The 23749-nt window shown below is 38.1% G+C and overlaps 1 protein-coding gene across 1 annotated transcript in view; it reads right to left on the bottom strand.

The window, feature by feature from the left end:
- Positions 1-23749, bottom strand: part of LOC120425081 (uncharacterized) — a 69427-nt gene that overhangs the window by 18358 nt on the left and 27320 nt on the right. Inside the window, exons 11-12 of the mRNA XM_052706176.1 lie at positions 16811-17022; positions 1018-1383 (exon numbers count right to left, since the gene is read on the bottom strand). Coding sequence (XP_052562136.1) covers positions 1018-1383; positions 16811-17022 — 578 coding nt within the window. The remainder of the gene's footprint in view (positions 1-1017; positions 1384-16810; positions 17023-23749) is intronic.

Consider the following 23749-nt stretch of genomic DNA (forward strand, 5'->3'; position numbering starts at 1 on the left):
AACCAAAGTATTTTATTCCCGCTTTTTGTCAGTACCTCTTTGAGAACATATCAAAATATAATTTTCAATCGAAAATTCAATCAATTCATTTAGTTTTTATTCTAGATATCGAGAACAATGTGAAAGCGATTTTTTTGGTAAATATTTTTTTTTTGGAAAACGTTTAATTTCACACGATTTCATGGACAATGCCAAATTTCATATACTTCGCACGTATTTCGCGAAAACTCGAATACCCTGGAAATTGAGCAAGATTTTTTATATCAATGGTTTTACAAATAAGTAAATGTTCTAAAACAAGATTACTTCTTGAACAAACAGAAAAAAAATAAGACAAGCATATTGCTTAAAGCAACATTTTTCTTATTTTTATTAGTGATGTAAAATGTTTTGTTCAGCAACCATAAATTACTTGAATTTGAAATTTAGCAACCCAATGCCGCCATTTTAACTACCACCTTAGATTGCACACGATCAGATCACTTTGGAGCGGAGTCATACTTAGCCCGCAATAATACTGTAATAAATAAGCTTTATCAAAATTCAACATATTCTGTGATGATACAAATCTCTCAAATTGTTGAAGATACTCAAATTTTGATTGTACCACATTTGTAAATGTTTTCAAATGGAATGTAGAGGAAAAGCCCGTGTAAGAGTATACTTTCAAATCAACTACATCTGTACAATTTTAATGACCGTTCTCGTCAATCAGATTATTTTGCTCTTAGATTTATAATCTACCTGTATTATTAGAAATAATGCAACTTTACAGTTAATTACCAGGTTACGGAGACGGTATATGATTACCACCGTACCCAAAGACAGTCGTCGAGTCGAGCACTCCGTTCTGCACCGTTCATTTTCAATTCTGACGCAAGCTGATTCACACCCCAACAAACCAACACACCAACCACTCGCGCATCCCTTGCATTACAGTCAAGATGCACTTTGGTTGGTTGAGAGCAAAACCCTCTAACTGATACTCCAAACTACACGACAGTCTACTGTACCAACCTGTTGCTGCTGCTGACTGTGATGGTTCTGCTTGGGCAGCGTGGCGGCAATTTCCCGCAGCAGCCGTTCCGTCGCCTCCAGGTTGGCCCCGTCCACGGAGTCGAGTTCGCAGGCCACATTCTGGCAGCGGCTCGCTTTGGTGTTGTAATTGCTGTCACGGACCGGAGCAGCCGCCGTTGACGACTTCCTCGGGATGGTGCGGGTTGGCGGTGGTGGCGATGCGACGGCGGGGGTGGCAACGGCGGATGCTGACCAGTCACCGTCACAGCTTCCTCCGGCCGCCGGCAGCGTGGCAGTGTCATTGCTGCAGACGCCGTTTTCCTCACGCCTCGATTCCAGCTGCGCAAATACCTCCGAGATTTCAGCCTAGAAAACGAGATGAAATGGAGAGCAAAAAAAAATATGTACTTGAGCATGGTGAGGTGTCGTGTTAAAAATAATGGATAATGCGATTATTCTCGTTTGGAAAACAAACGGTCAAATCCCATTGCGCAAGGTGGGTGACAAACGCAATTATCCTATCAAGTGTGATTTGGGTCCCTGGGAGAAATTGGATTGCCACACGTGGAGTATGACCTGTTGCACTGCTCTTAAAAGGACAGCATCCCAGTGGCCAGGTCGTAGTCGAATTTCACCTGCAGACCGGGAACAATGTTTATAACCAGAAAGTGCACCAAGCAGGATTAAACAACCCCAGAATCCACTCCCAAGAACTCAGAATCCCAAAAAAACCCACCATGAGTCGAACCACATCGCTGGGAATGTGCGTTCTGTGCTGCCTGGTGGTGGCACTGATCGTCGAGGCCCTCGAGTTTGACCAGCAGCAGCAGCAGTCAGCGAAACATTCGCGACCTCCGGCAACGTCAGCCACCGTCAAAAATGATCCCAAAATGCTTGAGTACGTTCCCGAGGGTATCCCGGCGGACATGGCACCACAGGACAGCGAGCATCACCGCCAGCACGACAAAAGGTAGGTGTGAAGTGCGAAGTGTACTCAAGTGGTGGTGTTTGCCTGCACGTGAACTTAATTAGGTTTGCCGCTGCAGCTAGTGTACTTTAATTGCGTGCGCACTAGGTTGGAGAAGACCTCGGGGAGGAGCGATCTTAGATGAGCTCTTGAAAGTTAATTGTAATTGTGGGTTTGAAATTGGTCACATCGTTGAGATAACCGATGGAATCGTGACAATTGCTAATTTCAAAAGAATGTGCTCGGATCTGGTTAAGATCACATACATTTTGAAGATTATTCGTCTAGATATCATGAAAAACATACTTCATATCGTCAAACTAAAAATATGGGAAAAAAATAGCTTGTTTTGAGAATTTTTAGTTTTCATCATCAATTAATGTTCAAATTGTCGCAAAAGCATTACGATTTGTGGCACGAGCTTGATTTTTTTAAATCGTGTATCGATTGGTCAAAATAACAAGTTAGCACATATTAAAATCATGGTGATAAAAATTCAAGCAATTCGGAATTCGTTGATCCGTAAATTGGTAGAAATTCCTTGTTTAAGATTTATTAAAGAAAATCTAATTAAAACATCGAGACACAAATGCCACAATTTAAGCTATACAAAACAAATACAGATCGAATCTATTTTTCTTATTTGGACTTTGAAAAGCCCAAAAGTAATAAATTTTAAAAGTGTTAAATTTCATCAACAGTGGTACAACTTTCAGCATTTAACAATGCTACACATGAGCTTTTCGAAATAAATTTCTAAATCCTCTGCTACATTGCACATGACATTTGCAAACATTTTAGTCTAAAAAATCAATCAGTGCGTCCATCCCGGAAATTCCCGGGATTTTTCCAAAATCGGGAATTCCCGAATCCCAAAATTTTTCATATTTTGTCCCGGGAATTCCCGATATTAAAAATAAATCAAATTTCGGTTTAGAAATTAAGATTTGGTTGTGGAAATAGATGAACAGTTCTCGACATTTTTTTTGATTAGGTCCTATAAACATATGAAAGACAATAGCTCATAGGACCTTTTCAAAAAAAAAACTCTGGAGTTGGATACTGAGTAATCAATAAGAATTTAAAAAAAGACTTAGTATTATTTTCACGAATATTTATTACTTTAGACTTGGAAAAAATATTATATATTTTTTTGTTTTAATTTTCATCATAAACCGGCATCTAGAGCAAATCAAGACAATAGTTACAAGTTAAGACAGCTGTTCAAGCTATTTTTGTTTGCATAATTTTCTGATTGATTTGATTGATTTCGGTAACAACAATAACAAAACAAAACAATTATTACACAGATTTCCAAATGTATTGCTCTAAAATCTCCTGTACCTATTCAATGAATAGTATTCATACTGCAGTCCCGATTATACCCAGTTGGTGGTAGTGACTTAAAGATATTTTTTAAATATGTTTAAATATAAAACATAAAATTCTAAACTAATCCAAACTGTTACATTGACTGGTGTAATTTTATTTGCTTTCATTTCTTATTTTTTTAGACAGTTTCAATGAAATTGTTTAAGTTTTTGTAGTCATGTTATATAAATAAATAAATAAAAGAAATATAAAAAATTGTGGTTCATTTAAATTTCAAAGCACATCAAAGAACAAAAAAAAATATGTGTTTAAAACTATCTAAAGACTGCTGTGCTTGTTCAGATTGAAGTAGTATTTTATCACCAATAAACTGTATTGAGCTGATTCTATGATTTAGGTTTAAAAAACATAACAAATATAATGAAAACATAGATTTTATGACTGCTTCAAAAATTTCCCGGGATTCAAAAAATATTTTTCCCGTTACCACGGAAATTCAAAACCCAGGAAAATTGGACGCCCTAAAATCGATCAGATTTTGAAAAACAGTTTGCAAAACAATTTATTTCAATTTCATTTTAAAATGCTTTGTATTGAATTCAATTTAACGATTTTCTGCACCAAAATGAATCATCATGTGCCCGTTGTTGCAATATTTTCATTTCCATTGTAATAAAGCTTATTGAGACAAATCGAATCTTCAGTTAATCAATTCACCAAAAAAAAAAAAACTTGTTTCTTTGTCTTTTTATAGGGCATTGAGCTGAAATAGTATTACAAATAAACTCCAAAGTTATATGGGAATATAGAATTCAAGATTATGGCCAATATCAAGCCAATATATGCGCTCCAAAGTGAACTGATCGTGTGCAATTTAAGGTGGTGATTAAAATGGCGGCATTTTGTTACTAAAACCCAAATTCAAGTAATTCAGGTCTGTTGAACCAAAAATTTTACATCACTAATAAAAAAAGAAAAATAAAGTTTGAGGCTATATTCTCGTTTTAAATATTCTTTTGGTTTTCTAATCAGTAATCTTGTTGTAGAACATGTTTAATTTTGTTTAAGCCGTTCATTTCGTTCGTTTATAGGAAAAATCTTGCTCATTGCAAGCGTAATTAAATTTTCACGAAAATACGGGTGACATTTTAAATATTTTACATTGTATTTATTTCAATACAATATCATCTGTGGTTCAATTTTAGCAGAGATATGCACCATTTCGTAGAATAAAATGCGATTGACACTCTGCTTATTTCGTCCGAACTCTCAAAATATCGCAATTCTGATAACTTGCAATGTATAACTGATAACATAAACAAACAATAAATTAAGTTTACCTTATTTTTTTACAGTTCAAGACACTTAAAACAAAAGATTTATTAAAAGAACAATGCAATGCATTCCTTTGAAAAGCACAATAATATTTAGTTTAAGTTCAAAATAATTGTTGGTAAAAATATATTTACTGTATACATTTATTTATCGAGCCAAATTTCGGTACATTTTTGTATCAAAATGCAACAATGATCCACGTATGTGAAAGCTTGACAGAAAAAACAGTAATTATCACGTTAACTCCGATATAAAATTTCCATGCAACCCATAATTAAGCTATCCTAACTCGAACCTTCAAATTTCACAACATTTCGTGCTCACCTTGATCAAGTTTAACCCACTAAATAATACGTGAACACAATAAAACTGCTCACTCACGATCTTCAAAGTCAAACCGTTTAACTGCTCTGCTCTTCCACCGCACCCTTCTCCTCCCCAGAGACGCCATGCCCCGCCGACCCTCGCTGGAGGACCTCCTGGCGCAGCAGTGGCCCGAACCACCAAACCTGCGAGGTCGCCGACTTCCGCTGTACGCCGAGGAACCGCGCTTCATACTGTTGCGACAACCCACGCAGCAGCAGCAGCACCACTCCAGCCCGAGCTTCTCCTTTATACCCCAGCGTGGCCGGAAGTCGGACCCTCTGCTGTCGACGCTGGCCAAGCGCGAGCTGTCCATCAAGCAGATGCTCGAAGGTGGTGATTACTTCGTGCCAAATCGTGGCAAAAAGGCGACTGGAGTTGGGATAAGTAAGAAGGTCAAGTTTGATGATATTTTGGGCTCGGACGAGCTGTTTATACCGAACCGAGGCAAGAAGGAGTTGTTTGAACTGCTTGGAGGTGGGGGACGAGCGATTAATGAGTTGCAGCCGTACTACTACAACAAGAAGAACGTCCTAACCGCCATCCAGAACGTCGGAGGGAAGAACGACGGTACGGCCGAGGAGCTGTTCTACCCGACCCGGGGCAAGAAGGCCAACGTGCTGGACAACCTGGCCCAGAACGCGGACACGTTCTTCTCGTCGCGTGGCAAGCGGATTCCGGTCGCCTGGAACCTGCTCAACCAGAACACGAACGGCAACGATGACGACCCGTGGGAATACCTGACGGCGGCGGCTGCGGCCACAGCTGATGATAGCTCCAGCTACGATGCCGACTTTGCGCTCGATCGCTATCAAACTAACAAGATTATCGCGTAGAGATACTCGAAATCGACATGACGAGCCGCAAGCGACAGCAGCAGCAAAAGCCGCAACAACAACACAAGAAACGAACACAAAATTAACGGGGGACTGACGTGTTTCATGAATTCATTAACCAGCTTGTTGTAAAGAAATTAGTTTTTTTCTCCACAGATGATGATTAAATATTCATAGACGAGATATTTCAGAGATTGAAATAAAATCAAAAAATGCAAATGGACGTGGTCTGGTGGATTTCATTCCGAATGACCTTTCTTACGAGAGAAAGTGCAATTCTCTTGCAGTTTAGATCCCGAGTTATTCAACAAAATCCCAAGAAAGGACTTATCTCTCTGCTAGGAACCCATTTATTGCTTATTTCCCCCTCGATCTTTTATTTATTCCGTCAACGAGCCAAGACGCACGTCGTACGTGCGCCAACGACGAGCTTCAAGTAGGTTCAGAAAAGCTGCCGGCAAATTGATTTTTGGCTTGTTATTCCTATTATTACCTATCGCCAAAGCCAAAAACCACCAAAACCGCGATCCTCTCAACCGGCTCGCGCACAAGCTTTGTAGTTGTTTGCCCACAGTTTTGTTGTTTTTTGTCGGGTTTCTTTCTCATATGACTGAGTGACTGACATTTTGGCCTTTTAAAGAAAGTTGATAATTTGGCTCCAAAACTAGCTTTCGCGGGGCGCGCTCCGAACACGAAATGAACACCGCACACCACCAACAACAACAACAACAACTCGGCTTTGTCCAAAACTGGCCGTTGAGTGTCTAGGTTAATAGAGAGCGGCTCCTCAACCTTGAAAACTTGGTCGAATCTGCCCCGCGTAGGCAACTGGAAATTCCTGCTGCGGCTGATCAATTCTGACCCACCAAAGTTGCTGCTGGAATTTTCGGCCAGGTACCGCTAGAGCTTGACTAATTTTGGGTGCGATTTTCGGGGGTCTTTGGCAGCCAAGGCCAGACCAAGCGGATTGGCTCTCGGAACGAGTCCTGCGATGCAACGCGCTGCGGTTGGCGGCGGCGGCGCACTCTTGGGGTTTGCGGTTGAAAACAATCTGCGCACTAATTTGCCCGCTAATCTGTGGTGGAAAGTTGAACGATTAGTCACTAATGACAGGTAATGATTTGCATATTTTGGGGTTTGGTTTAGAAAAGATAGGCGCAACCAAAACTAACCTTTGCAGATTTAGTTTGAAATTATTCATGAAAAGTAAATCTTTTAAATCAAGTCTTCTAATTATCGATACGAAAGACATTTCTAAACATTTATAAAGCTTGTAAAAAAATTATTCAAAGTTTTTGTCCCCAAGCTGTAGTCAAGGTTTCAACATTTGTAAACAATTTGTGGTCCCAAGTATGAAGATTTGAAAAAAGTTTAAAATGCTTTTATTTAATTAAAATGCACCAGTAAACGTAAAAAAATCTAAACAATCAACAATAAATTTTACATGCTTTTAATGAAAATTTTATTTTTTTAAATATTTTTCCCCTTTTCTTTGCTTAGAAATTTTTAAGGGGATGGGGAAATCAGCGTTGGTCTAATAGATTTTGCAATGCATAACCGAACAGCAAAAGAATTTTGAATGATTTAGATAAGAGAAGATTTAAAAATTTAATAATCCTTTCAACTAAAGTTAAAATATTTTCATGTAAAGAAATTTACTAAAGGGCCTAAACTTGATTGGTCAGAAAATTGGTTAAAATAACTAGACGCGTATTTATTTTGTTTGACGATTAAGGGGGTCATTGCCAATAAAAATTTTGATTTTAGAATATTTCACAAAAACCAAATTAAAAAAAAATCCTGTCTCTGCTTTTGGCCATTTGATGAAAAAATTATTTTTTTTAGATCATTACAGTCCAGACTCGATTATCCGAAATTTCGGGTATCCGAAGTCCGAAGGTTTCTGTTGGACTTAGGATAATAAAATCACGAAAAAAAATGGTTTTTGATTTTTTTGGTTTTTTCATGTTTTTAACATCAAATTAAAGTATCAATAGCCTAACATTTCAAAAGGGCACATTACTTTTGTAAACAAGTGTGTATCCCTTTCACTCAAATGACAGTGAGAGGGAAACACTCTTGTTTGCAAAAATATAAGCCCTAATGAAAAGGAAGGCACAATTTCATCACTGCCACTTTTGCCGCCATCTTGGATTTAAAAATCTTAATTATTTTTGAGCAGTTTTTTATGGGTCATAACTATGCTCAACAAACAAAAATAAGACAACGAGAAAAAAAAATCGTGATTCGATTACTCGAATGAAAAATTATTCGACAATTTTGGATATGTTACGTAAAATATCTTTAAAATTATTGAAACATAGTTTTAGCTGTGAACACTTTCACATCAGCAAATAAAGTTTTCATTTTATCTGTAAGTATATATGTATTTAAAATGTCTATTTTTTTCCATTGAAACTCAACTACAACTGGTCAACCAATCCGGATGACGGGTATGTGTAATACATTTCACAACACATACTGAAAAGTTGAACTTTTCAGCACCCTAATGAGTGCTGAAATGAATTTTTCAGCACTATTATTTTTGGAGATGATTAGGAAAAATAAGTACAATTAGGTCTTTTCGTCACTTAAAAATTATAGGAAATGTATATATTTTAAAACTGATTTGCAAATAATGCCTTTTGATTATTTTTCTATTATTTATTTTAAGGTATTTTTCACTCGCTGTTTTAAAGTAGCACACAGTGTTCTCGAAATAATAACAGAAAAAATGTAGAAGTTACCAAAACTAACCAAATTTTCATGCGTTTTTATGTTCCACAGCCCGCAGCAAAAATAGAAATTTTAACCAAATCAATGGAGGGTTTAAATTTTCTTGCTTTTTACTAGTTTGAGGGTCTTTCATAGCCAAATTGAAGGTCAAATTTTTTAAATAAATCGATGCAGAATTTGAGATTTTGTAGGATAAAATTACGATTTGTTGATGATTTTGTTCAAATGTTGTTAAATATTGCATCGATGAAATTTATGACTACTACTTTTTCTTTGTTCATAATAAAAAAGTTGAACGGTTACTACACCGTGCATTGAAAAAAGAATAAAATGTGCCTCAACAAAATTATTGTGGAAACATGCGGATATAAATCCCAGAAAACCTATTTTTTGGTACAAAAATTACCGTAAACCGGGGTGACTTTGATAGGATTTCAATTTGTTTTTGTAATATTTTCCAACAGGTAAGGTTTTTCCCAAGATTATTATTTTTAAAACATGTACTGGGGTAGGTTACACAAAGTCCATGCACTATTTTGGAAAAAAGTTACGTTAAAAATTCTTAGTTTCAATTCCGGGGTGACTATCAAAGTCATAGTTTTTCTTGTAAAAATCATATTTAAGATGTTCAAACTTTATTTGTACGTAAAATGTACCATCACTAAAGTAGCTGATATAGTTTTTAAGAAAAAAAACAATATTTATATTTCGTTAGCTAAGTTTATAGGCTTATTAACAAAATACATATAAATTTTAGGTAAAATTGTTAAAAAGTCGGAATTTTATCTGAAATTTGTTAAAACTAGTTTTGTTTTTAAAATTATCGATTTATATTGCATTTGATACTGAATTCGAAGCACGAATCACAAATTTTCGCATTTTACATGAAATGTGTTCAACTGAAATTGCCTATAAATTTGAAGATTTTTTTTGATTGTGTTTCAAAAACACATATTATTTATTATTAGCAAACTTATTTAACCTTCTCCTAGAGGAAAATTGTCCAAAGAATCCGAAAATGCATTCCGTTTTCCGATTCAATGTCATGTTCATTGAGAAAATCATGACACTTTGAGAAGTTTAAAATAATGAGTTTCATCACCATTTTCTTAACTTTAGTTAACTAACTATTTAAACTTTTCAAAATTTTATGAAAAGTCCTTCTTGAGGTGCTTTGAACACTTCTTTACCACGGTCAGTATGATTCTAGACCATTCCGTAAGTATTTTAATTGTACTCTTCATTTTGCGGAAAAATCGTAAACCTATCAAAGTCACCCCGGCTATCAAAGTCACCCCGTTTTACGGTATAAATCTGAGCTTCTATTTGGAGTTAAAAGGGTTTTGCAAAGGGCGATGTGGCGAGGTGCTACTAACTTGGGACAACATTTTGTACGACATGAGGCAACAACGCATTAAACAAAATCGTGTTTATATCTCGAATTATTTCAAATGGACATTCGACAACAATTGTTCTATTTTTTATTTATGAGGACCCGGAATCGCAGTCGGATTAGAAAAATTATGAAAAGCCGAAATCAGAGTTAAAAAAGAAGTCACCAAATTATCCAAAGCTGGATTCAAAGTCGTTTTATTGTGAACAAGGGTCTTTTTCGTGAGCTAGAGTCGGAGGTACCAAAACTCCAGGAGTCGAAGTGGGAATATGAGTCACTAAATTTTCAGAAGCCGGAGTCAGAGTCAAAGTAGTTGAAAAAAAAATACCTGAGCCGACAGCCCCGATGCCTTGGATTTTTATGATTTTTTGCATGGTAATGTATGTTACATGACATTTCTTTTATCTCTCCCAGCGTAATGATCTCACGTCCATTAAGCAGTTCATTACCCTTTTAGTTTAGTCATAATGATAAAAGAAAATACAAAAAAATGTACGTCCCACATTGTAAGCCGTTTGATCACCAGCCAGCCATCTAATTCAAGCGGAAGTTGCCTCAGAGCACAGCACCGAGAGCATTCAAATGCTTTCGTAATTATTGTCACTTATTTCTACAATTACACCCCGTGCGCGTTGTCGTCATCGTCGCCGTCATTGCTGCGTGTCATTCCAACAACCAGCTGTGGCTCTCCATACACAATATGGGGTAAAGGATGCTCGCCGACACTGTTTGGTGCGTGTGAAACCGTTTTTTTTTTTAACACCAAAGCGTTTCTTAAATAACGCCCGGTGCCCCTATATGTGAGTAGTTTGTCTGCGCGGGGCACTATTCAGTGTATTATGTTGAGCAATCATCACCATAATCATCCTCATCTTGCGGGCACTCACTCATGATCGTTTTGGGTGGCTATTTAATGGCATTAATAAAACCTCCTAGTTTAATGAGGCTTTATGACCTCCAAAGTTCAACTTTTTTTTGCGATGACGGTTATGATGACCGAACTTCAAGCAGGAGGTCACTTGAACGCAGGACCCTCTTGATGATCGCCGATTTCGGGTGAAAGTGAGAGTTGTGCGCAAATGGCTTAATCTGGTTCGGTAATGGGATGAGTCAGTTTCGGGTGACCTCTCTCTGTGCTGATGCAATGGTCAGGCCTTATCGTCGACGGAGGGACTCGGTTGGCGGCATGATCACTTCTTTCTTTGGACAAATTGTGGCTCCGTGTACTCTCTTGGTGCGGTGTTGTGTTTTGCAAATTGGCCATTTGTTGGCCGATCGGCGCGCCTGGATCCACTTATTTCGGCGCGGAGGGGACAAACATAAGGCGCTTATCATGTTTACTTGTTCAGAGAGGCAGGGAGACACAGTAAACAGGTAAATCGTTGTCTTGTCTTCTTCGTTTTTCCTTTTGCACGACTGCGTTCGACTTCTTGAGTGCGTTGCATTTCATTGAGTGGATAGTAAGGGGGGGAAACACGATCGATTTGTAGACAAATAATGCTAGAAAATAGTAAACCTTGTTTGTCTACTCGTTGGATCAACGCCACTACATTGTTGCTGAGTAGTTGATTTGAAACATGTTTGATGACCATAAAACGACAAGCACTCTTGGTGACTTCCTCGAAAATGTACACGAGGACTCAAACCCCAACTTAATTCCAATTGTCTAGAATCACTTTTCAGAATCTTGATCCGATCCTCGCTCGATCGATACAAAGTCATCGCTGGGGTGTGGACTGAGCGGCTTTTTTGCTTGCGTTTATCTGCTCCATTCATTAATTCACGGCGATCTGTCATGGCCGTGGCCCCGACCAGCCACAATTGACTACACACTAGCGTTGAATCGCGCTCTGGTAGAGTGAGTGTGTGTTCATGAACTACCCATAAAATTGAAGGTCAGCGGATTACGAACACATTGCGTGCGGCCAGAGATCACCCCCGTTTTTTAGTTGTCTTTTGTCAGCTCCCCGTCACAATGAAGATCACAACACGTGGCAAACTGGCTGATCAGGGTAAATTTGAATAATGCCAAACAGATGCAAAACAGGCCGAGCGCGCGCTCCGCTCACGGCGCACAGGTTGTTGAGAAAAATTTGCAAGTGGCGAAACGAAACGACAAACAAACAGGATTTTTTTTTGGGATGGGACTTACCGCGGATGACGTGTGCCGGTCGGATCCGTTTGTGGGGAGAAACTTAATTGAATCCACACTGGAGACCGCATCACTAAGTCTCGCGCGGGATCAGCGATAATCGAGTTGCGAAATTCACGATGGGCAGTTCCGAGGAATTTCCCCTCAGCCGATTGTGTCATTCAAAGTTCAGGGGGGTTGGGTCCATAACGGAAATCTCCAGACAGGGTATAATTAAAATATTTTCAAGCATCTCACAACTAATAATTAGTCTGTTAACGAAATCGAACAATTGGCCAAACGTGGGGGACTTGTTTCAGACCTGACTAATGTCTGGAACTGGCACACAAGTCATCCAGATGACTTGTCAATCAATTATCATTTAATAGCTCAACTTCGAGGGAACTAACCATGACGGAGCGTGCCGTTGTCATTCACAAACAACTTACGGTTTTTGCGCGATTGCTGATTGAGTCCGTCCGTATGGAGATGGAATTTTGTTTTGAACATCCATTAGAAACACCAAACGTCCAATACCTTATCAATTAATGTTTAACCTAGTGTCGTCTGACAAGCCTGCAGGCCACAACAACGAATGGTGGGGGGCACCGGGTCAATCCGATGCGACAAAAATGATAATATTATTTATTCTTGGCATTTTCTGTGCTAAATCACTATAAATACACAGAATGATAACGTTATTTCGAGAATGTCTCTGAAAGGTTTAGGTTCAGAGCTTCACCGTTGTTGGCATAATCGTCCCATGTCAGACTTGTTTTGATTTGAACTTATAATTAAGAAGTTTTGCAAGCCTTGTTCGACGTTTCATTTGTTTAGCTCTATGCAAATAATAGACAATAGAAAAATAAATGGATATCATCTATATATTTATTATAAATTCTGTTGGAGCAGTCATCAAGTCGTTGCTAATATTTTTTCAAAGTTAATGATATTCACATTATTTTTTCAAGTTTAATATTTTACTTTCGAAATAAGGCCCAGAACATTTTTTTAAGTTTATGTCGCAATCGAGCTACAATCCGGTTAGATACTCTTTGTAGTTATATTATTTTTCAAAAATAGCTAATTTTCATGGAATTTCGCTCATCACTCTCTACTTAGGAGTATGGAAAAAATAAAAAAGTGATAACACTTAAATTTTGGTTGAGTTTTTAAAGGTTTACAAGAATCAAATCACTGAATGACATGATAATAATTGTTTTTCTTCTCGTTATATGAGTTAAAAGTTGAAAAATGAAATACGACATATTGTTTTATAAACTAACTCTAATTTGTTTGTTTTAACCAAATTTTTAAAGCTCAGAAAAAAAAATGGAATTAAATTTAAATTTGAAGGACAACTGAGTTGGAACAATTTAATAAATCGTTTCTTGTCTTACTGACCTGTTCAAGAATTTTAATGGAGATTGGTAAGGATATACCAAAATTGATGCTTTAAAACTCAAAAGTAAACATTCTGCTAATCTAAAAACTAAGTGAATTTTATCAATTAATCATTTTTTGATTAATACTTTAAAGTGTGTCCAAATTACCCGACATGATATGTCACCTAAAAAAGAGTGATCAGATTTCACCACACTCATTAGTTGTAAAAAAATCAATGTCAATTTTAAAAATGTTCATTATTTTATGAATCTTTATAACTTTGAATTTTGGAAAACCTTAAATTAGGAACCTTTATCAGGAACTTGTTTTTGAAAACGAATAAGGCCGTTGCAAATATTTTTTCAAATTTCACACTTTGTGCATTGAATTTAATTTTTTTATAGGAAAACCTACTCTTATGTATTTTGAATTTTGTTATTTTTGTTTTAAATTGAATTTTAAAGCCAACGCAATGGCTTTAAAATTGCAAAAAATCTCTCAAACTTTCCCAAAAAAGGCATGTTGTTATCTCGCTCGTGTCAAAAGATACGGTGTCCTCAAAATTGGTCTAAACATGTTTATTTTTCGAAAATCGCGTTGTAGACCAGTTTTTAGGACGCTTAACAGGTGCAAGATAGCACCATGCTTTTATTGGTAAAGTTTTAGAGAATTTTCTCAATTTTGACGCAATTGTCGGCTTGAAAAAAAATTGAGGAAAAAAAAGATAAAAATTGAAATGTAAAAAAGAAAGCAAAATGTGCGAGGCAACTAATCACTGAGCAATTCTCTACCAAAACCGGAAATGGATTTTATTTGTATTTTTTGATTTGGCTCAAACTTTGTGGGGGCCTTCCCTATGACCAAAGAAGCCATTTTGCATCATTAGTTTGTCCATATAAATTTCCATACAAATTTGGCAGCTGTTCATACAAAAATGGTACGTATATATTCGAAAATCTGACTATCTGACTATCTGACTATTTAGAAAAAAATAGGTACACGGAAAAAAAAATTTTCCGATTTTTTTATTAACTTTTTTTTTACAAAAACTCAAATTCCCAAAATACGTATTTTTTGATTTTCGAGATTTTTTGATATGTTTTAGGGGACAAAAATCCGCAACTTTTGAGCTATAGAGAAACATGGTCAAAAAATCTGCCGCCGAGTTATGATTTTTTGAAAAACTGGTGATTTTTGGAAAAAATCGATATTTCATACATAAAATTTTTTTGGCCTCATTTTTTAATGCAAAATTGAATTTGCAATCGAAAAGTACTTTACAGATTTTTTGATAAAGGGCTCCGTTTTCAAGATATAGGCACCGAAAATTTGATTTCAGCGAAATATTTACAGTTTTTCGATTTTTAAAAATAGTGACCATGAGTGACCATTTCTAAAAATATTTTTTTTGAAAAGTTCAGAAAATTTGCTATAAAATTGTCTAAGAGACATTGAAGATTGGACCTCTGGTTGCTGAGATACAGCGGCTTAAAGAAAAAGAAACACGAAAATTGAAGTTTTCTAAGTCTCACCCAAACAGCCCACCATTTTCTAATGACGATATCTCAGCAATTAATGGTCCGATTTTCAATGTTAATACATGAAACATTCGTGAAATTTTCCGATCTTTTCGAAAAAAATATTTTGAAAAAAATTAAATCAATACTAGCATTTTTAATGGGCATAATATTCAAAGTTTGGCCCTTTTAAAATGTTACTCTTGATTTAATTTTTTTCAAAATATTTTTTTCGAAAAGATCGGAAAATTTCACGAATGTTTCATGTATTAACATTGAAAATCGGACCATTAATTGCTGAGATATCGTCATTAGAAAATGGTGGGCTGTTTGGGTGAGACTTAGAAAACTTCAATTTTCGTGTTTCTTTTTCTTTAAGCCGCTGTATCTCAGCAACCAGAGGTCCAATCTTCAATGTCTCTTAGACAATTTTATAGCAAATTTTCTGAACTTTTCAAAAAAAATATTTTTAGAAATGGTCACTCATGGTCACTATTTTTTAAAATTGAAAAACTGCAAATATTTCGCTAAAATCAAACTTTCGGTGGCTTTATCTTGAAAACGGAGCCCTTTATCAAAAAATCTGTAAAGTACTTTTCGATTGCAAATTCAATTTTGCATTAAAAAATGAGGCCAACAAAATTTTATGTATGAAATTTCGATTTTTTCCAAAAATCACCAGTTTTTCAAAAAATCATAACTCGGCGGCAGATTTTTTGACCATGTTTCTCTATAGCTCAAAAGTTGCGGATTTTTGTCCCCTAAAACATATCAAAAAATCTCGAAAATAAAAAAATACGTATTTTGGGAATTTGAGTTTTTGTGAAAAAAAAGTTAATAAAAAAATCGGGAAATTTTTTTTTCCGTGTACCTATTTTTTTCTAAATAGTCCTTAACAATACCTACAACTTTGCCGAAGACACCAAATTGATCAAAAAATTCCTTCAAAAGTTACAGATTTTCGAATATTTACGTACCATTTTTGTATGAACAGCTGCCAAATTTGTATGGAAATTTATATGGACAAACTAATGATGCAAAATGGCTTCTTTGGTCATAGGGAAGGCCCCCACAAAGTTTGAGCCAAATCAAAAAATACAAAAAATAAAAATGGTCGAAATCGGCCGGTTTTGTAGAGAATTGCTCCACTCCCAAATTTTGAGGAGTTGTTTAGGGGCCCAAAACATGTATTACAGGTGATAATTTAAAATTACAAAGAATATCTTTGATGCAGTGACCCGTGTGAATCATGTGGAGTATCCGGAATTTGAGTCAAAACAAGCTGACTTGTTTTTATAATTGAAATAAGTTACACTTTCTGAAAACTTACATGGCAATGCATATCCTTGAAAAACAAACATTTACTTGTTTGATATCCATGGTTTGAAAACGATTTTTGACTCAAATTTTCCGAAAATAAACTTGTGGCAACAAAGCGTAATCACGACAATATATTCGTTCTAAGAAGAATTAAGAGCTCACTCGTCCAAACTTTGCATTAAAACCAATAAAATACCCAAATCTAGCAAGACCTCCCCATAAAAATCCCATCACCACCGCCAACAATGAAAGCCGCAGCAATTACCTTCCCGAAAAAAAGTATAAAACCCTCGCGCTCCCGGAACAATCAAACCGTTCAGAACCCAAAACGCTAGAAGCCACGCCACGACTCGAGACTTCCGGGTTCTAAGCCAAAACACTAATTGCGCGGCCGCTACCCCCAACTCAATAACCCGGCGTTTCGTTTCTGTACGCTGCTAGTTTGTCTATGTGTGCGTTGTCGAACTCCTCTCTTACCTTGACCTTTTCCAGATATCTCTCGAGCTCGGCGTACGGGTCCTTGCTATTGATCACATCGAGCTCGTAGCAATTGTTGTTGTCTTCGCCGACGTCCAAAGTCGGCGGTATTTTGCACATTGTCGATGCTGCTGCCGTATGATCGCGATTAGTGATCGTGGTGTTGGTGTCGGTGCTGGTGCTTGAGGCATTCGTGCTGGCAACATCCGCGTCTATCACATCGTTCGAATCACACTGCGGTGGAAGCATACTGCCAACATTGTTTGAACTCATCGGCTTGGCTTATCAGCTGGGGCCGCCGATGTTGTCTCATAATTTTCGATTCTGGCTAAGCTTAGCATTTGGGTTGGGGCTCTGATGTTTGTTTGTTTGCGTGCTGGGTCTCGCGGTTCTGCGCGTATCGGCCGTGACGTCATCCAGCAACAATCTGGAAATCCTTTGACAGCGACGGCGCAACGACGCAAAGCGCGGAGGTTCAATATTTACCCTTTGGAGGTTGCTTGCCTGCTCGCTTGCTGGCTTGCAGTTTGTGAGCTTGCTAGCTTAAGCTGCTCGACGCGAGATTCTGCGGCAAGTTCAAGTATGCGATTGAAATTCGACAGACGGCGATAATTCGCTGCTGCTGCTGCGCCACCTGCATTGCTTGCCGTGGCAATTATCTGCTCACCAGGCCCGCTGGTTGACACATTTACTCACGATCAGATCATCGACTACGACGTACGACGTGCTCGGTGCTGAACCATGGCGATGACTCCCTCACGCCTCGGCAGATGTCGATGACTCACACACAAGGGGTCTCTGGAACGCGCAATTGCCTTCTTCGCGGATTTCACTAATTAACCCTCTCCAAGTCGAGGTACTTGGGAATCTTTCAAGTGTGTGTAAGTGTGTGTCTTGCTCAGCTCTCTGTGATGATCGCGAGTTGTGCGCTACGTTCGTCGCATTCTATAAACTTTATCCGTGTGATGTCGGGTGGGTGGGTCTCGTGGCGCAGGGGTAGCGGCTTCGGCTGCCGATCCCGATGATGCTATGAGACGCGGGTTCGATTCCCGCCTTATCCACTGAGCTTCTATCGGATGGTGAAGTAAAACGTCGGTCCCGGTTTCTCCTGTCTCGTCAGAGGCGCTGGAGCAGAAATCCCACGTTAGAGGAAGGCCATGCCCCGGGGGGCGTAGTGCCAATAGTTTCGTTTTTCCGTGTGATGTCGAGTTGTCGAGAAGGCCTCTTTCCTCTGTTTTATGCGCCCTCTCCCTCTCTTCGTCTATCTGCTCTTTGGCTCTTTCTTTCTTTCACTCACTTTATGATCTATGCTTGCCAGCTAGCTGCTAGATAGATCCAGCCTGCTGTGAGGTAGTGTGTACACAACGCACGCACGCACACTCCCACTAAAGCTTCTAGGCAAGGCCCTCTTCGATCGATGCGTTTCGCTAAGCCGATCGCGCACACACCCGAGTTCTACGCTCTTCGCACAGATCAATATCACCCACAGCCTGCTGCTGCTCAACGTTTCGGCCCGCAGTCACTGCGCTTCAACAGGGGGGACACTCTCACGATTATCACACCCAAAAACAGCAATTGGAAGACCCCCGTCTCTCCCACCGTCGTCACGACTCTCGGCTATCAGTCAACGCACACTTTTCGTTTCCAAATTGCCACACAATCCCCTCCCCACCGCCTCAACCCACCCCCTTCGTTTTCTCTTTTCACTCCCCACACGCGTGTGCCCACTTTGCGGGAACCCTCGTACCCTCCCCCCTGTCCTCGCTCCGGAAAATCCCCCAGAGCAGACTTTCCTCGCCGCCACCAGACTTGCTGGCCCAGAAAAATCTCACAATCCGACCGAGGTCGAAAATGAGCCCAATTAAGAGCCTCCCAAATTCGACATCAACAATGTGTAGTAACACACATAGAAAAAAACACACAAAAATGACGAAATCCACACACACGCTCTGCTCGCCGCGATCTGGTCACCAGAAAGGGACGGCCACAACCAGCCAACGCTCACCAACACGCGCGCGCGACACCGTTTTGGCTCTGTGTGGTGTGTGGAGAAAAATCTGGTGTTTTTCTTTCGGTTTCGTTTACGTTTGCGTACAAGAGCGCGCGCGGCACCGTCAGAGCTTAAGTCACAAGCGCGCGTTCTCGGTTCGACTCTCGGAGCAATACTAAAGTGTGCGCTGCGCCGACACAGCCGAGCGGTCGTGACAGCGCCCCGACTGCACCGCGGCTGGAACCGGAGAGGGGTGGGGCGTAAATGACGACATGAAAGGAGGTTTGATTGTTTACGTTGGTGTTTATGCTTTATATTGTAACGTAGATTTGGCTAAGAGAAGCATAAGTGAAGAAATGTTACGGTGTCTATGGATGCAATGTGGGCGGTGAAGCATATTTATGCTGGGCACAAGCACGCGAAGCGAGAGTCATCTGGGTGTCAGTTTGAAAACTGCGCACATAGCTCAAGGTGTGAATGCATAAGTGTCCAAAAAAGCAGATTGAATTTTATTTTACATTCACAAAATAAGTTTCACAGATGTTTCAGATAGCCATTAATAAAAATCAACGCAATTTTACCTGGCTCTTAGAGAGCTGATTATGAAGTACATTATATTGGTTAGCACAAAACTGTTTATCAACGTCAGCAGACACCCAGCATTCTATGATTGAATCAAAAACTTTTGAATCTCAATTTTAGGCAGCGTAAAACGAGTAATTTATTTCACGGTAATCTGCGAAATAAAGCTCAAGCAGCATGAAGTTTCAAGAGTTCTACAAGCACTTTTCAAGCAGCTTTAATCAACCCAATAAAATACTAGCTCATTTCCGGCCTAAAATAAAACCTTTAGTAACAAAGCTGTGTGCTATCTTGTGACATAGACCATTTTGGTCGGAAATGAGTTAATGATGACGTTTTTCTATACTTAACAAACACTACAAGATGCTTTCACCCGATTTTGGAAACTCGCTTCCGTTTCCCGGATATCGCAATACACACTTGTGACATAGACCAATTTATCATCAAAATGATCGTGCACACTTGTGACACGTCATACATGTTTTTGGAAAATGTGGAAAATTTGTCCTGTTTTTCACAAATTTATGTTGATACACACTTTCTAAAAGCAATGCAATCTTTTGTTTTTGAAAATATACTGATTAAGTCGGTTAAACTATTGATTTAAGTCTCTTTTAGTTTGTATGGGAATTCTGTGCACACTTGTGACACGTAGTACAATTTTTCTTTCGAAACACACTTGTGACACGTGCTTTTCAGATTTTTGATTACATAATTTACTGTATCTTTTAACACTGGAACGACCAACGCATGTCCATTGTCCAACTTACACGGACGCCCAAGCCTCCCAAAAAAGTTGGAACGGTAACTTCAACTCGTTGGTTCTCGGGCATAACTCAACCAATCGGGACGATTCTTGTTTCCAGTAATTTGTAAGAATGTTTAGATGATCCTAGAACTTTGCAGAACTTAATTTGATCAAATCTGTAATTTCTGCGACCGAAAACATCGTTCCACCTTTTTTCAAAACGACTGCCTCCGCGGAATTTTTGGCGAATTTTTTTTTGTACGCGAAAAAAAAAGTTGGAACGATGTTTTTAATCGCAAAAATTACAGATTTGATCAAATTAAGTTCTGCAAAGTTCTAGAATCATCTAGACATCCTAACAAATCACTGGAAAGAAGAATCATCTTGATTGGTTGAGTTATGCCCGAGATCCATTGAGTTGAAGTTACCGTTCCAACTTTTTTGGAGCCTTGGGCGTTGGAATGTTAACTGCTGTAACCAAATCAGTTGAAACTTGGAGCGTTTGTTAAGCGATAGTATACGAACCGATTGCTTCAAAAGGTTTGGCCCTACCATTCATAGTTTTGAAAATATTTATCATCAAACTTTAAAAATCGATTTTCTCGAATAGTACTAAATGGTCTTTGTCACAAGATAGCACACAACTGACGAAATGCAATGGTACATTTATAAGAAACCAAGCGCCTCCATGAATTCATTCAAAGAAAGTTTCATACAATGGAGACGCTTGGTTTCATATAATGTTGTAGTTTGGTTGAGCGTTTTAGCATAATGCATTACTATGAATACAAACAGACGAGTTTCTATGTATTCATATAATGGTTTCGTAGATTCCGTGGTCGGAAATCAGCTAGAGTTTAATTCTGACGATTAGAGCAGTTTTGGGGATTCAAACAGTAATAAATTAATATATTTCAAATGTAGCCCAACAAAAACAAACAGCACTTAACATAACAAAAGACGGATATTATTGCAATACTCGATTACTTGAAAAAGGTCTTATCAGTCTTAGGAAACCCATGCCACATAGAACCCTTCGAAAAGGTAATCAAGAATGGTTTTATTCTAAGAAACCATGCGCCTCCATTGATTCATTCTAAGAAAGTATGTTTCAATGGAGGCGCTTGGTTTTCTTATAATGATTCCAATGCATTTATACCCGAGTTATTTAGAATTGTAACTAGATAGAAATAATCAAAAATGAAATTCTATCGCTTGAAACGTAAACATGGAACCAGCTACTTAAATGAAATTACGAGAAATCAACAGCTTTTTGGGCTACAAATATTTGAAAAACATAAAACTTCTTGCAATGATAAATTTACAGAAAATGTAAGTTTAAATAAAAAATAATTTGTGAAAACTAAACTGATCAAACATTTCTCGTATGAAAAATGTCTAATTTGCATGGAAAAAGTGTATTTCCCAAATTGAAAATTAGAAAATTATAATTCCGAAGGCCTTGGAAAAACCGATAATCAAATCTCTGGACAATCACGAAAAAACTTTAAAGTGATTTATAATTTTCAAATCCATCAAGATGGCGTGATGAGAAAATGCATTTGGTACAAATTATTGCAAAAAGTAAGTTAGTAATATAGTAAGAATCAGCAAATTGGATAGAAATAGAAATATATGGAATACAAGCCTTACCCGACAAACTTCGTCTTGTCTCCTTTTTAGTATTTTGACTTTTTGAGCTTTTTGCTTATTCAGCCTCCTGTGATCAAAATTTGATTTTACGTAACTTTTTCCATACAATTTGCCGATGCTCCGGAATCGGTTCCAGAGTGGCCAAAGTGCCAATTAGTTAGCGTAAGAACCTTCTTTGGGCTTCTACGAACCCAACGCAACAAAAAGCACCTCGATCCGACGCTCCGTATTGAACTGATTCGCGTTCGAACAAAACCGTCGAAATTTTATATATATATATAGATTATGCAGTAAAAATAAAGCTGTGTTGGAGAAATCGTTGGGTATTAGGATATTTTGTTGCCTAAGTTATTGTTAAATTTTAAGCGTACCATGTGTCTCCATAAACAATCTAAATAAAAAAAAATATACAATGGACAACATTTTCAATTGAATCGCTTAATTTTTGAAAATGTATAATGTATAGAGGAAAATAAAACTAGATTTTATTGAAACAACTTTTTTTCGAAAAAAAAACATAATGCGCTTTATTTTTTGTTTGAAGTACTTACACAAAAAATATCAAATCTTTATACGGTTGATAATTTAATTTAAAAAGCCTAGAGTACTTGCTTGTAGTTTTTTTTTTTCATCCTTAAAAACTTCAGTTTTTCTGCCAACACATTCGTTTTAGACATCACCAACCGTTCCGTGCAAGATTCGCTCCGCTTGCTGCTTTCTTTCTTTCTCTCTAGCACACCATCCTCTCTCTCTCACGCTCTCACTCGATCCTCCTACACTCGCGATCTTCCTCGGACCCATTCCCTACCGGCAAATTTTGCTCCTATCCTTGCGCGCTCCGCTAACCGAATTCTGTCTCCTGTTCTCTCTGTTTTACATTCCTCATCACGTGTTTAGTTTTTCTGTCTGCTTTCTTTCGCATTTTTAGGAAACCTTGGATACATAATTCAAGAAAAAACGGATAATTTAATAGTTTTCTTATACACACTTTCCTCGCGTTTCAATCCTCTTCCTATTCACTTTCCGTTTTCTTCTTCTTCTTCTTATTTTTTGTTCGGAGAGTACCGTAAGCGCAATGTGATTCGTTGACTTTAGGTTGTAGTTTTTTTCTTGGTTTTATTTTTCTTTAACCGCAGTGTTTTTTAGTATAATTCATTTTTGTTAGTTTTGTTCTCCGTTTCCTTTCTTTTTTTTTTCTTGCCTCCTCCTTTGAGTGTCGAAATTTTGGTGTGGGTGAGTATGACTTGCTTTGAAATATAAAATACACGAGAGATAGTGCTGGCAGTGTGTGTGTGGGTGTGGGTGTGGCTGTGTGTGAGCGTGTACGGATGTGTGTGTGTGTGTGGAAAGAAGGATCAAGCTAAAAACTCCGATTAGCCGAAAACGATTAGAAAAATCAACACTGAAGAACCACTCGCTTTGTGTCCTGAAGTGGTTCTCGGGAACAACACCGCAGGCGGGGGGGAGTCGGAAATTGTGTTTGCCTTTTCTTTTGTGCCCCACAGTGGAGGACGAAAAAGGACGAAAGAGGCAACAGAAGCACAGGTAATAGAGCGCTCTCAATCACAATAATCACATTCAGTAAGGGTTATTTTTTTAATGTTTTGTTTTTTTCTTATGTTGGTTCGTGGAATTTACAAGGAGAGTACTGGTAAAAAGGTTAAAAACGTGTTGTTGCCTGCACTGACGATACTCGCGATGCACGTGTGCGCGTGGGCGCTCAAAGTAGGCGAACTGTTCATGGCTTGCTAAGGCCGATGCAAATATTTAAAAAAGTTTTTGTCCCTCGGCCCTGGCCGAGGTCAAGGGGGGGGCAAAAAAATAAAAAAATATGAAAATTTAAATAACAAGCCATAGTCTTCACATTTAAATGAAAAAAGTGTTTTAAAATGCATTTTACACTAGTTCAGTTGTTTTGAAATCATTAGTTTTCAAAAAATCTAAGATCTGACAAAAACAAAAATTT

Source organism: Culex pipiens, chromosome 1 (assembly GCF_016801865.2).
Source record: "Culex pipiens pallens isolate TS chromosome 1, TS_CPP_V2, whole genome shotgun sequence".
NCBI classification, from domain to species: Eukaryota; Metazoa; Arthropoda; class Insecta; order Diptera; family Culicidae; genus Culex; species Culex pipiens.